Genomic DNA, 13,296 nt, shown 5'->3' with positions numbered 1-13,296 from the left:
GTTAACTGCGTTGTGCGTTGACTGATTACATGCTTCTTTGTTCTTCTTTGCAGCGAAAGCCGCATTGGAGGGAGGCGCAATGGATCTTTTTCTTTTCCTTCTTCTTTCTCCCCCACGACTTCGAACACCATTCACGCGGAGGGGCGTCCGGCGGTTGGGCGCCCTCCCTCTACACACACACGCCGCCACTTTGTGCGTTCGCGGCGCGAGACTGGCTCCCATCGCCGTGCCCCGTTTGCAACCGTTTACGTGTTGTGCTTCTGCTTGCTAACCCCCCGCCAAATCGAGGGACGTCGGGCGGAGACTGAAACAAGCTGTCCCCTCCCACCGTTGTATTCGTTCGCCTCGTAGGAATTGGAGGGGGACGCGCAGGGCCCCATTCAGGCGTAAACCTTTTGTTGTTGTTGATTTTTTTAACTATCCTGTTTTGGTTGTTGTTGTGTGGCCTCACAACACTGTTGCAAGGCGCATGCGTTTATCTCTTATTGTGCGGGCGTGCATTGGCTCTGAGGGCTTCCTTGTTATTGTTGTTGCTGTTGTTGTTGTTGTTGTTGTTTTGGCGTTGGGTTCTCGTTCTCGGCCCATGTTGAATGTGTCACACGACTTGTCGGCTAACTCATTGCATATACATCTTTCACTTTCTCCGCTGAAACAGGCATCCGAAGCTCACTGCCACTGGGAGAGGCGCCGCACACGCACACGTGCATAGGCCTTCTACGCCGGACGACTACAGTGGCGAAGGAAACCTTCGATGGCGACGCTCACTCGGAGGCTGCATTTTTACAAAAATGACGTGACGCGGGGCTACACCAACCCGATGCGGCGCTGGGTGTACCACTACCTGCTCGGAGGTCTTGCACTCGGCGGAGGGGTTTATCTGTGGGGGCAGTACCAGCTCGCCGCGTGGGAGGCGCTGCGGCATCCTGACCGGGGCAATCGTCTCTGCTCCGCTGGCACCTTGGAGCTGCTGATGCTCCTCCCCTTCAATTACGCGTCGCACGCGTTTGGACGTCTTAGTGAGAGCGTCTACTTCACGGAGTCCGCTCACCGCCTGCTCATTAAGGCCGTCGTGTGGTGGTACAACGTCGACACCTCCGATGGGAAGCGGCGAGACTTTGCCACCCTTCAAGACTTCTTTGTGCGGGAGTGGGGCAGTGAGGCGCGTCCGCTAGCCTCGGCCCCTGTGACGCTGCCCGCAGACGGGGTTGTGCTCTCCGTTCAGGAAGACGTTCTGGAGGAGCAGCTGGTTCAGGTGAAGGGGATGACGTACAGCATCCGGCAACTTTTTCATAGCTCCATGTCTCCGGTGGCGGAGGGACAAAAACGAGTGGCCATCGTTGTGCACTTGCGCACACAGGACTACCACCACGTTATTGTCCCATGCTCATTCAACTGTAGCGAGGTTGTGTACATTCCTGGGGCGTTGCTTCCCCACACACCGGCGGGCTTTCACTGGATTCCCTCTGTCTTGCCCCTCAACGAGCGCGTGGTGCTTTTGGGGCAGGTTCACGATGGTGACTTGCGTGGAAGCATCGGGATCGCGATGGTGGGCGGCACACTGACAGGCCGCATCGCACTCCACTTTGACGGTCGTATTAAAACTAATTTCTTAAGCCCACCAGAGTATGCCGTTCACCGGCGATACAGCAGCGATCCGTTGCTTCGTAAGGGGGACCCGCTTGCAACGTTTTACTGGGGCTCCGCTGTTGCCCTTGTGGTAGATGTGCCGCGGGAGAGCTTGGTCACCGTCAAGGCTGGGGATCTGGTGAAGGCTGGGGCAAAACTGATCACATACTAACGACCCAACTACCCGAAGCTTCAGCTCTGCTTCTGCGCTCCTGCTTCTCTGACGTCTCCCGTGAACGGAGGTTTTTGAAAAATGTTCTAATTTTTCTTCTTGCGTCCTCGCCCTTCTTTCCCCTCCTCGTGTGGTGGGTGGTGCACCACACTATCTGCTGACAGTTGCTCTGCTGGGAGGGTCGTCTTGGGAAATGTCGAGGATCGCTGCCGTTTTTTTTTTCCCTCCTTTCTTCTTTATTATTGTCGTTGCCTTGGCGCGTGTCTGCAGCACGACGGAGGGAAGACGATGCTGTCCCCTGCCCCGGCAGCGGATGGGGTGGAGGCAAACGTGCTCTGCCGCAAGATTGAAAAACTCGACAGCGATCTCAAGAGGCGGGAGCTGCACCTCGCGGAGCTCATTGATGAGGTGGTGTACGCGGAGGACGGCAAAGAAAAGGCCGTCCGCCGCGCGGAGGCCGCCCGCTACCTCGTCAGCCAGCTGGAGGTCATGCTTCAGGACCTCCTGGGCTACCTGAAGGTGGTTGAGGGCAACATCCTCCTGCCGGCCTTCCTGGAGCTCTCGCGCGTTGTGCCACACGAGCCCCTCGCGAGCCGAGAGGTCATCAGCCAGACGCTCGAAAAGATCGCAGAGGAAAGCTTGAGCTCGCGAACGAAAAAGCTCATCGCCGCGGTGCGGGAGCTTCCCTCCGAGACGCGGAATCGCGCGACACGTGAGGTCTTCATGCGCACCGTGACCGAGGAGTCTGTCAGCGTCGAGGACGCCATTGTCCTCAGCGGTCTTCTTTTGGAGAACAAAGACGAGCTCTCAGCGCTGCTGAATGACTTGAGGGAGCGGGTCCAATGCCTTCTACGTGGCAACCGCCCCGACCCACTCGTAGACGAGAAAAGCCGCACTGTGGGGGCCATCAAGAATGGGTACCCCAACAAGGGGGAGCTCCAGGCGAAGTTGCGCCGCGTGGAGCAGGAGCGGGATGCTCTGCGGGAGCAGGTGTTATCGCAAGGCGGCAATCCTCCGGGCGTCAATCGCGTCCTTCAAGACGAGATGGAAGCGATGGAAAAGCAGTTGTTTGACGCGCGTCATTGGCTTTCAACGGAGCAGGCCGACTCCAAAAACGTCCGAGGACGTATGGAGACACTTGAGAAGGACATGGAGCAGTTGCACCAGGAGAAGGAGATGCTACAGCGCGAGGTTAAGGAATTGAGGCGCGATCAAGTTAGTCGAAGCCGCTCGTACGCGGAGGAGGAAGTGCAGCAGTTGAGGGCGGAGCTGGATCGGGTTGTGTCCGGGAACGCTGCGGCGCGTGTTGCAGCAGAATCGCAGATGGCCGACCTCAGGGCGCGGAACACCATCCTTCTCACAGAGAAGCAGGAGTACGAGGAGCGTGCCAAGCACAAGGATCACCAGATAGCCAGTCTGCAGCTGGCCAATGACGCGCTTAGGCGCGAGCTGTTTGAGGTGCAGCAGAGAGCGCTATCAAGCTCTCCGAATGCCCCTGCGAATGAGGGCAGTGAGCAGGTACGGCGACTGGAAAACACCGTTGCAAGTTTAACGACGGAGCTGAATACGTTAGAGCGCCGTTTGGCAGATGCATCGGCGCGCCATCAAGATGAGCGGAAGCACATCATCGCCCAATTTGAAGAGGATCGTAGTCGCTACAAGGCGGAGTGTCAAACTCTTGACGCGCTCGTCGAGCGGATGGCAAACGAGTTGGAGCAGCTTGCCATGGAGAACAACTCCCTCCGCGCCGCCGCCACACTGCAGCAACTGTGAGGCGCATGTGGACCACGAACCCCAGGCCTGTGAAGCGTAGGAGGGGGCGTGTGTCCACCAAAGGCAAAGGAAAGGTAAGGCAGAAAAAATAGTAAATAACCGAAAAAGGACTTGCTGTTGCTTCTCCCTCTTTCTTTATCGTTCCATCATATTATTCCGCCCTCCGTCATTACCGTTAGTCTTTAATTTTGTACGTTTGTCTTCCCTAGCCGCTCTACTGGCGGCGGGGAAAGTGATATCGGAGAAAAAAAGTGTGTAATCAAACCAACTTGTTGTGCCGCGCACACCGTCACCGTCGCCCCCATAATTTTCCTCCGCTCCCATGCCACACCTTCAGCAGCAGAGTGCGATCCAACTGCGGGATATGTAGAAGTAAAACTTGAAAACCAGACAAAAAAAATAAAGCTGGGGGAAATGGGAGTTGCTTCCTTGTTATTTCTTTTTTTTGTCCTTTTTTTGTTTTTATTTTTTTTTGGCTTTTTTTTCCGTAATGGTTCTTCATGTGGCTCCCGGATGATTCTTGTTGTTGGTTTTGCCTCTTCTGTTTCTGTGCTTCCTGTCGCCGGTGTTAGCGCTACCGAGTTTTGGGACAGTCATAGCGGTGTGCGTTATGGCAGGCATCGGCCCGCGCCTAGCATGGCGCCAGAAGCTACGAATTCACCTCAAGGCGATATGCCAGGCGATTCCCCTGTCAATTATCATCGTGGCGGAGGGAAGGGACCTGTACTACCGCGCAACGTGGCAGGTGACGGAAGTCTCACCGGGCGAATTCAAAACCGGGGATGTGATTGCCATCTGCAACCGATGGTACACGCTGCCTAGCTGGGGTCACGTGCTGTACAGCCTCCTGTCGAAGGTCCTGCTGAAGGCCACCTGGGACGATGTGGGTGTTATTTGGGTAAAGGATGGGGTGCCTCACATTTGCTTCTGTGATTTTGAGGGGGCGAAGGTGTTGAGCATGGACAAGTTTATAGAGTCACGGCTGCCGCGTGGCATGGCCGTTCGAAAACTTACTGTGGACGATCCGCACGTTGGGCACATGCCAAGTTCATCGGTTGCCGCTCTCTTTGCGGCGGAGGCGCAGAAGTTGACGCCGCATCCATGGTATCTCTTTTCTGCGAGCATGCGGAATGGGCAGGAAAACAAGTATTACGAGTTTTCAGTGCAGATGTGGCGGCAGAGGCGCAAAATACATGAGATGGTGGCAAATCGTGCCTCATCGCTTGCTGTCAAGGGGCAGGTGGAGAAACTACGAGATATGGAAGTTATGCAGCAACATTTGGCCACTTTTCAGAAGCCCGTGGCGCCGTTTCGCCTCTTTAACGGGTCCTTGGTCGCTTCCTTTTTGGCAACCTTTGATCTTCTTGACAGAAATCTGCCGTCGCCGTCCCGGTACTTGCCGCAGGACTTTGCGCATGATCTGCCGTTTAAGTGGGTGGCAACTTTGGAGGAGCCAGTGGTGTTTTTTAAGAACTGACGAGGTTCTGTCACCGTCGTTTTTTTTTTTGGTGTCTTGTACTTTCTCACTCCCTCTCGTCCGTTGGTCGCCGCGCGTGGGCGTGTGTGGCCGAGGTTCGCACATGCGGGACGGTGAAAAAAGGCTCTGCGGGAGAGAAGGAAATGTGTGCGTATGTTATTCATCGCCCACCCACCGGTGGATGCATCTCCGCGTTGTTGTTGCTATTTTCCCTTCTTTGCCTGAGCGGGTCCAGTGGAAGCAGGCGAAGAAGAAACACAACAAAGGGGCTGGACGGTTTGCTATGGTGGTGAAACCGGCAGGCGGCTCCCTAAAAAGAAAGCTGAAGCACGTGACGTTTGGCCCCGTGACAATCCTGCATGTCCCACGTCGTCGCGACGCCACTCTGCGCGCCCCCGTGGCGAGCCCGGCCTCGACGGACTTGACCCTCCTCACTTCCCCGCCCTGTTGGGAGAAAGCGAGCCTTTCTTGCGCCCTGGAGGATGTGAACGACTCACTAGGCGTAGGAATGGTGACACCGGACTCGGAATCCTCCTTGCTTCTCACTCAAGCTGCCTCAAGCTACCCTTTGGATGAGCCGAGTGATGCGTGTGGCGTTCCTCTTGAGGAGGCGAAAAGAGATGACGAGTACGATGATGAATCTTCGCTCCCCGCGGCATGCACGCACGCCGTTGCGTCGCCGGCGCAGCCGATCTTGTCGTTGGGCGGTAGGCGCCACCTTGCGTGTGACCTTTCGCCGGTTTCTCCTCTGAGTTGTTGCGTTCCCACGCATAAGGACCCAGAGGTGCTCGGGGGCTCCCCATTCTCTTTGAGCCCGGAGGCTTCTCTCTTGTCACTCAAGCGAACTGAGCGAGACGCCGAGGATGTCATGGGAGCCGCGCGCTCCGTGCGATACTGCGTAGAGAAGGATGCAGCTCCCCCCGCCACCTGTGTGTTTTGCCACAAGTCCACTGGGGTCATCGAGTGTCACGAAGGCCACCACGTCCACTTGGGATGTGCCTTCTGGTGCCCAGAAGTTTACTATGAAACGAAAGAAGCAACATTAAAAAATATTGGGGCCGTGTTAAAGCGATGTCAAAACATTAAATGTGTCTATTGTAGACAACCTGGTGCGCCCATTGGCTGCGTAAATGGTCGGTGTCAGCGGAGCTATCATCTGGGGTGTGCCGTAGTCGCTGGGGCCGTGCTGAATGAGAAGACCTTTGAGCTTCGCTGCCCAAAGCATGGTGAGCAACGCAGTCAAACCTAGTCACCATCCTCTCTCCTCCTCCCTCTCTCTCTCTCTGTCTCTCTCTCCTCCCTGCGCGTGCGTACGGGGGTGTGTGTTTGTTTTGCGGAGCCTTCCAGGTTAGTTGAGAGCTCTCTAGTGCGAAAAGGGTGTGGTCGTCTCCCGAAGTTGTGCCCAGCAACTCTTTGGGCAGCGAGTAGGGGCCACAGTGCCCCCTCCACAGCCATCTTTGTTATTGTTGTCATTCTCGTCCGTGTCCCTGCCAGTCATACGCCCGATGACAAAACAACAAAAAAAAAAAACTTCGTTCCAATCAGGGAGTATCCCCCCTTTGTCTCTATATATCCCTCTCCATTATGGCACGGTTTGTTTTTGTTGTTGTTGTTTCTTTCTCTTTGTGCTCGATTGGCGCATGGTACAAATAACCAAAAATAAAAATTAAAATGGAACTAGGGTGTTCTGAGGAAAACAGAAGGGGGACGCATGCTCGACGCGGCTTTTATTAACAGTTCCATGAAGAATGCTTTGGGCAACGGCGTTGAGGTCGTCATTCTGCTTGATGAAAACGGCGTCCTGCTTTCCTCGGCATCGCTGAACCCGGAATACGTCTGTCAGAAGGAGCACTCAATGATTGTCGCCGCAACGGGAAACATATGGCGTGCCTGTGCCCGTAACGACCTAGCAAAAAACAAACTCACAAATGCGGTAGAAGCGGAAGCGCTGGAGCAAGTACTGGTGGACTTTGGTGGAAAGAAGCTCTGTGCCATGTCTGTGGGAGGTTCGGCGATACTTTGTATGCTGGGCACCGGGTTGGAGATGGGGCTTCTCAAATTAAAGACAGCTTCCTTGCAGAGAAGACTCGACGGTCACCTGCGTCCTGTTCTGCTATTGTCTAGTTAAGAGGTGGTTGTGTGGCGTGTTTTGCTTCTCGGTTTGGTTGCTGCGCCGTGGTTTTTTTTTTGTTGTTCGGTGTGCTGTATTCTTCTGCGAGTGTCCCCCTCCCTCCCTTCTCACTGGGTGTGCCTCGCTGGCGCAAGAGAGGAAGAAGTAGAACGGAAGGAAGACTCCTACTCGCACGCGTGCCCACCTCCTCGAGAGTTGCCCCAGAATAGCGAATAAATTGCCTGGACAACGCTGGGGAATGCGGATTGTGTTTTTGTTTTGGTTGTGCGTGTTTTTTTTATCTTTTTCTGTCTTTGGAGGTTTGCATCACTGTTATTTTTCGTCCCGCTTCTCCGCACGCACACACAGGGTTAGCATGCAGCGTTTGGGGCGACGGATTCCCTGGCGCGGGGCAATGGCGTGCCCGTTTCTCGTGACGAGCCGACGCGGCGTCTCCGTCGCAGGAGGGTCCGACGGCGCTGGCGGTGGGAACGGGCCTCAAACGTACATCGAGTACCTGGATCGCGCCTGGAACCGCCAGTGGTTCGGGGCAACGGAGAGTTTGCCGCCGCTGCCAGATGCCTCGCCGTTTGCGGATTTCTTTGTCAGCTGTCAAGAGGCGTTGGGGCTTGATCCGGCGATCGCCATTCTATTGTTTGGGGCTCTTAGCCGGCTCTGTACGCTGTACTTTTCCCTCTACGGGGAGCGTGCGTCGGAGCGGATGCGGAATGCCATGTGGAGGCTGAAGGCTCCACATGAGGCGTTTCAGCGCGTGTACTATCGCGAAGGAGCGGCGGCGCTGGACATTCAGCTCGCCGCCACGGCGCTCAAGGGAGAGCGCCGGCGTGTCTTTTTGGAGGAAAAAACGTCGAATCTGCAGTGTTTGTCGTCGCTGCTTGGAACGCCATTGGTGCTCTTTGGCCTCGTCCAAACAACCAGCATGTGTGAAAATCCACGACTTGACATCGGTACTTCCTCCTTTTTATGGTGCCCAGCACTCACCATGCCGGATCCCTATGTTTTACTTCCGCTGGCATTCTGTGGGCTGACGCTAATGAACTTTGAGCTGTCGATCAGCAAAGACCTTAAGACGGGATGGATGTCTAACCTTGTTTGGGGGGCCCGTCTCGGTTGTCTTTGCGTTCTCCCTGCACTGGCGCACATTCGCGCGGGAGTAGCTCTCTATTTTCTTGGTATGAGTTTAGTTGGGTTGTTTCAACCGCTGCTCTTACGCTCCACGAAATTTCGCACGTGGTTTAACTTTCCATCCCCGCAGCCACAGTTGGGGCCTACAAAGTTGGTTGAAAGGCCTGATGACCTTCATATACGCATGAGCGTGCAGTTTCCGTATCTAACACATCTGTTTAACCCGGAGTCCGAGGATAATGCCGGTTTACTGAAGGAAGTGGCGGCAACGCCGCCAAACCGTCGTCAAAATCGTTGCAATACTGCCGGCTACGCCGGGGGCATGAACCCGCCTATGCGAGAGGGTCCCCCGCGTCCGGTGGGTGGCTGGCCCTCCTCGTCTGCTCCTGCGGGGGCAGTGCAGCCGGCGACCGCGCCGTCGCGGAAGGGGGCCAACTTTGCGGCCGGTGGATGGAAGGCAACACAGACGGAGTTTCGCGAGGAAGATTTTATTCCTGAGGTTGCCGATGCTGGCCGGAGCGGCGGCAAAGGGAAACACTAGCCGCGGTGGAGGCAAATAAAACACAAAAAAAAACAGCGGAAGTGGGAGAGGAGACGTCCTCTTTCATCCATATGGGAATAATGAAAGAGTCGTGTCTACTTTCCATTCTTCATTGATATTTATATTTATATATAAAATAAACGGGGACGCGTGTGAAGGAGGGGCCGCTGTGCAAGTGCCCTTTTGCCGTCTCACTACACAGCTGGAACATGTGCATGGCTCCTTTTTGGTTTTGTTGTTCTTGTCGTTCTTGCTTCGCTGTTGGTAGGCTCAGTGCATGCCAGACATCAAAATAGAAAAATATGCCATTTTTGTCGACAAGGTTGAGGCTGTTCGACGCAGAATTCACCAACTAACGCAATGGCCCTCATCTCCTTTATTGGTCGAATACAAGGACATACGGATTTCGCCGCGCTATTTCATAATCAAGGCGGAACCTCCGGCTGGGGAAGGTGTCCTGGAGCCGTTACAACATCCGATGAAGGAGGAGGAAGCACGTTGGGTGGTGCGTGGAATTGTGCGGGCGTTGTATGCGCTCCATAGCCGTCAATTGGTGCATGGGCACCTGCGACTGGAGGCGCTTTTCAGGCATCAGCCATCCGGAACGATCCTACTAGCGCAGCATGTGCTTCCCATAGATTTGTTTGTGCCCTCTAGTGACGTGGGACAAGGCGTCTGGCGCTGCTGCGCCCCGGAAATTAGGCGGAGTTCCGTGTTTAATTACAGCGCTGACATCTGGGCCCTTGGAGCTGTCTTTTTGCAGCTCTTGGCGCCGGCGGGAAAAAAGTTCGAAACGGAAGATTTGTTGGAGGTGGATGTCCTCTCTCCTGATGTCACGTCGTTGCGTCCTTCCGCTGTTAGCTTTGTCGTGCAGTGCCTCCAGGAGGAGGCTGGAGGCCGCCCCACCATTGCGGAACTACTTCTGCATCCATATCTCACGGACAAAGACGATGAATTTGACAGCTACGAGAGTGATGAAGAGAGCACAGATGAGTCAACGTAATTGGAGTTAACCGTTTGTTGTTTTCAAGCTTAAGGGGGGAAAAAAATGTGGGTCGTTGCGTCACGTCGTGCATCTGGCCTAAACACACAGGCGCACTGAAATCCAGAATATGAACCTCATTTTGTAAGTGAAGAGTAGTTTTTTTTTTTTACTGTGTGCGTGCTTTCTTTGTCTCAGTGTTTCTTTAACGCCCGCTTGTTTTCATCGTGCCTCCGTGCCTACTTGAAATGGCGGCACGTGTTTTTTTTTCCTTTCTTTATTTGGTACGCAATTCTCCGGCCACCTCCACAGCCTCGTAAACTGCCATCGTGTTGGGTGCCGTGGCGATGAGCTCCGCGGCCCCAAAGACATTGCGAGAGCTCAGCGACGCCGTTGAAGTGATAGTCACTCGTGACGCCATCCGTGACGGAGGGTTAGGCAACAATAGGCCCTTTGAGGTGCGTGCGGGGCATCTTCTTCTTGCGTTGGCGTTTATTGCGTTTCTGTGGTTGCTGAAGGTGATGTTACTCAAGGGTCCAAGCGCGTGATGTGCGCTGCATTCGTCTTGTCGTCGCGGCCCGCGAACCTGCGAGCGTGGGGAGTTTTTTTCCCCCTTTTTTTCTCCCTCTGGGCCGGTGGCTTGCCCGGGCTGGGCGCACAGAGAGCGAGCAACGCGAAGGGCCGTCGCGTCCGCCCGCTCCGTGGGCACATGCAACGAGAGAGTGAGTGAGATGTGTCTCTGCGCACGTGGAAGAGCCCTCACGTTTTATTTGTTTTTCGTCGGTTCTGTTCACGCATCGCGGCTTTGACTTGTGGTTGGTTTTGTCTCCAAGAACACAAGCACACACACAGAGAGAGAGAGATAGAGGCAGGGGCAGAGAGGGAGAGAATATATATATATTGAAAAAGGAGTAAAAAGGCGCGGAACTAATAAAGCGAATAAACGCACGTAAAAGAAAAAATAACAACTAAAAAAAGGAAAATAGAAGATCGAATCTCGATCCACACAAATAAGGTGCTGAAACAAAGGGGAGAATATATATATATATATATTATATACAAGCAGAAAAGGATGGCAGATGGGGGCGGTATTGGCGGGAGCGATGAAGGCTTCATCTCCTTTGCATTCGCCATTGTCTCGGTGGTGATGATCATCCTCTACATTCCGTGGCTGGTGCGCCACGTGCGGGGCGCCGTTGATTACTACACCGCCCCAAAGAAAAAGCGGGCCGGTATGACAAGTCCATTCGAGGGAATGTGGGACACGCTGACGTACCTTCCGCGGGTTGTGTCCCTGCTGGCGGCGAACCCCGACATGCTGCTGGCCGGCGCACGCGTCTGCTGGGAGGAGAAGGTCTTCTTTCTGCGGTGTGTGGTGCCAAAGTTCCTCAAGTTCACCATCCGGCCGAAGATTCTGGTGCTCTGGCTCTGGGTGGTCCTCTTCTCCTCGGCGATGTACGTGACGCTCACCTTTGATGCCCACGCGGTCCTTGGGGTGGGCTCCAGCGCCACAACGAGCGAGATCAAGAAGGCGTATCGTGCGCTCTCCAAACGGTACCACCCGGATCATAACAAAACAGAGGAGGCGCGAGGCATCTACATTCAGGTGCGTCGCGCGTATAAGGCGCTCGTAGACCGCGAGGCATTTGAAGAGGAGGAGGCCAAAAATGTCCACGAGTTCTCCGTGGGCATTGCACTTCCAAGCTTCCTCACCTCACGCGAACACGATGGAATGGTGTTGTTTGGTCTCCTCTGCATTCTCATTGGTGTGCCGATTATTATTTGGTATAACTTCAGAGGGACACAAAAGATACCCCACTTGCTTTGGCGCGTTTACTTTGACAAGGAGCGGGTGGAACATTTTCTAAAGCATCTTGGGATTCCGGAGGATCCAAAGCACATTGAACGACGTGACTCACGGCGATGCACGCTGCAGGTGCTTACTACACTAGGTATCGTGCCGCCGAATACCCGTGAAAGTGTTGTGGCAAACTTCCCGCCCTTTCCTGACTTCATTACACGTTGCGTGGAGGTGGAAAAGAATATGGCGTACCTGCAGAACTTTATGGATCCCGCCACGATTCAGCTCCTTCACGAGTACATGGTTAGCAATGGCGTTCGCCTGCTTGATGAGTTTGATGCCGCCCATTCAGAGTTGAATCAGGTTGATATTTCAGAGTTTAAACCGCTTCCGATTGCCAAATATAAAGCCATTCGTTATCTTTTCACGCAGCACATAGTGCAGGTGGATGAGGCGCTTGAAGAGTTGCTGGAGAACATGGGCGGCAACCTCCCTAGTGCACGAAAGCTGCTGAACCTTCATGTAGAGCTGTTTGACCTTCTTCGTTTGGTGTTCGAGTGTGAAGGAAAGCCGGTGAGGCAACACGTTCAAAAACTCATTGCAATGCCTCAGCGGGTCTGCGATATTGTGGACTCCCTAGAGCCCGAGATTGAGACAATTTACAAGCGCGTGTATAAAAACTGCCTGCAGCAGCAGCTTGGAAACAAGCATGAGCGCCGTGTTTTTAAGGCTAACATGCGCAGAGCCTAGGTGGGGATGCCGCTTAATTTCTTAGCCTTGTTTTTAAGAAATCCACCTTTGCTTGTGTTGCTTTTCTCGATTGATTTTTATTATTCTTCCTATGCCTATTTTACGTGATATAGATTTTTTTGTTTTCGCGTTCTTGTGTCACTTTCTCTCGTTCCGTGCTTTTTTTTTTTTGAAGGGCTGCTTGGCTCGAACCCCCCAAAGCTGGAGAACGAACAAGAGCGGGGAGGAGGGTCAGAGACGGCAGAGTGTGTGTTTGTTTGTTATTATGGCAGCTTTAGCCATTCGTACGCCCTGGGAGCGACTTGGGTGCGGCTCTCTTCTCTCTATTTACCCCCTCACCACCCAAACGGCGCGATGCATCGAGTGCGCTTGAAAGGAGTGCGGCGTCCCTTGCCGCGCTGCCGCTGCTGCCTCCTTCCCCTCCTCCCCTTCTTCCCTTCTTCTCTTCTTCTGCACGTGTGCTTTACTTTCTTTCATTTTACTCTTGCTTGTGTTCAGGGTGGGGAACTGCAACCACGCGCGGGCGTCAGAATGGGTGGGCTGGAGCAGCGACGGCTTAAAAAGGAGCCACGGAGGCCGCAACGCACCACAAGCAAAGGGAAATGGACGAAGGCGCCACAGAACGTGGAAAAGAAGCTCAAGAAGCAAGAAGATGTCAGGCGTCTCCGTGAGTTGTCGAAGAAGCTGCGCGACGATCTCAACAACGAGGAGAAGCGAGTGCGGGAGGCCCGCAAGGCAAACATGGAGCGAAGGAAAGAAAATGAGAAGAAAAACATGGTGGTGCAGAAGATTAAAAATGATAAGGCCATTCGAAAATTGAGCCCGAAGCATCGCAAAAAGGCCAGGATATTTATGCTGCATGAACTCTGAGTCAACTTCCCTATCATGAGACATAATATATATATATATATATATATA

The 13,296-nt window shown here is 54.0% G+C and overlaps 9 protein-coding genes across 9 annotated transcripts, besides 9 other annotated features; all 9 read left to right on the top strand.

The window, feature by feature from the left end:
- Nucleotides 1–518: 518 nt before the first annotated feature.
- Nucleotides 519–556: a microsatellite.
- Nucleotides 557–751: 195 nt separating this feature from the next.
- On the top strand, nt 752–1,798 carry Tco025E_04197 (putative phosphatidylserine decarboxylase; the record flags this gene model as incomplete). The annotated part of the gene is made up of 1 exon (XM_029371109.1): nt 752–1,798. One exon carries the CDS (start codon nt 752–754, stop codon nt 1,796–1,798), a length of 1,047 nt encoding a protein of 348 aa, XP_029228767.1.
- Nucleotides 1,799–2,086: 288 nt separating this feature from the next.
- On the top strand, nt 2,087–3,571 carry Tco025E_04196 (uncharacterized protein; the record flags this gene model as incomplete). The annotated part of the gene is made up of 1 exon (XM_029371108.1): nt 2,087–3,571. The coding sequence occupies one exon, from the start codon at nt 2,087–2,089 to the stop codon at nt 3,569–3,571; it is 1,485 nt and encodes a 494-aa protein (XP_029228766.1).
- Nucleotides 3,572–4,000: 429 nt separating this feature from the next.
- Nucleotides 4,001–4,056: a sequence feature (A-rich).
- A 125-nt stretch (nt 4,057–4,181) lies between these two features.
- On the top strand, nt 4,182–5,048 carry Tco025E_04195 (uncharacterized protein; the record flags this gene model as incomplete). The annotated part of the gene is made up of 1 exon (XM_029371107.1): nt 4,182–5,048. The coding sequence occupies one exon, from the start codon at nt 4,182–4,184 to the stop codon at nt 5,046–5,048; it is 867 nt and encodes a 288-aa protein (XP_029228765.1).
- A 283-nt stretch (nt 5,049–5,331) lies between these two features.
- Tco025E_04194 (putative chaperone-like ATPase (ISS)) lies at nt 5,332–6,297 on the top strand (the record flags this gene model as incomplete). Its single annotated transcript, XM_029371106.1, has 1 exon — nt 5,332–6,297. The coding sequence occupies one exon, from the start codon at nt 5,332–5,334 to the stop codon at nt 6,295–6,297; it is 966 nt and encodes a 321-aa protein (XP_029228764.1).
- An 8-nt stretch (nt 6,298–6,305) lies between these two features.
- Nucleotides 6,306–6,350: a microsatellite.
- A 292-nt stretch (nt 6,351–6,642) lies between these two features.
- Nucleotides 6,643–6,662: a microsatellite.
- Nucleotides 6,663–6,675: a sequence feature (A-rich).
- Nucleotides 6,676–6,759: 84 nt separating this feature from the next.
- Nucleotides 6,760–7,176, top strand: Tco025E_04193 (uncharacterized protein; the record flags this gene model as incomplete). Its single annotated transcript, XM_029371105.1, has 1 exon — nt 6,760–7,176. The coding sequence occupies one exon, from the start codon at nt 6,760–6,762 to the stop codon at nt 7,174–7,176; it is 417 nt and encodes a 138-aa protein (XP_029228763.1).
- A 358-nt stretch (nt 7,177–7,534) lies between these two features.
- Tco025E_04192 (preprotein translocase subunit YidC) lies at nt 7,535–8,845 on the top strand (the record flags this gene model as incomplete). The annotated part of the gene is made up of 1 exon (XM_029371104.1): nt 7,535–8,845. The coding sequence occupies one exon, from the start codon at nt 7,535–7,537 to the stop codon at nt 8,843–8,845; it is 1,311 nt and encodes a 436-aa protein (XP_029228762.1).
- A 277-nt stretch (nt 8,846–9,122) lies between these two features.
- On the top strand, nt 9,123–9,848 carry Tco025E_04191 (putative protein kinase; the record flags this gene model as incomplete). Its single annotated transcript, XM_029371103.1, has 1 exon — nt 9,123–9,848. One exon carries the CDS (start codon nt 9,123–9,125, stop codon nt 9,846–9,848), a length of 726 nt encoding a protein of 241 aa, XP_029228761.1.
- An 829-nt stretch (nt 9,849–10,677) lies between these two features.
- Nucleotides 10,678–10,716: a microsatellite.
- Nucleotides 10,717–10,862: 146 nt separating this feature from the next.
- Nucleotides 10,863–10,886: a microsatellite.
- A 13-nt stretch (nt 10,887–10,899) lies between these two features.
- Nucleotides 10,900–12,378, top strand: Tco025E_04190 (chaperone protein DnaJ; the record flags this gene model as incomplete). Its single annotated transcript, XM_029371102.1, has 1 exon — nt 10,900–12,378. One exon carries the CDS (start codon nt 10,900–10,902, stop codon nt 12,376–12,378), a length of 1,479 nt encoding a protein of 492 aa, XP_029228760.1.
- A 428-nt stretch (nt 12,379–12,806) lies between these two features.
- Nucleotides 12,807–12,830: a microsatellite.
- A 79-nt stretch (nt 12,831–12,909) lies between these two features.
- On the top strand, nt 12,910–13,248 carry Tco025E_04189 (rRNA-processing protein CGR1; the record flags this gene model as incomplete). Its single annotated transcript, XM_029371101.1, has 1 exon — nt 12,910–13,248. One exon carries the CDS (start codon nt 12,910–12,912, stop codon nt 13,246–13,248), a length of 339 nt encoding a protein of 112 aa, XP_029228759.1.
- A 22-nt stretch (nt 13,249–13,270) lies between these two features.
- Nucleotides 13,271–13,296: a microsatellite.

The sequence above is a fragment of the Trypanosoma conorhini genome (genome assembly GCF_003719485.1).
Source record: "Trypanosoma conorhini strain 025E chromosome Unknown Tco_14.4_contig_00209, whole genome shotgun sequence".
NCBI classification, from domain to species: domain Eukaryota; phylum Euglenozoa; class Kinetoplastea; order Trypanosomatida; family Trypanosomatidae; genus Trypanosoma; species Trypanosoma conorhini.
The sequence above is the reverse complement of the archived record's forward strand: the minus strand, read 5'-3'. Positions and strand labels throughout refer to the sequence as shown.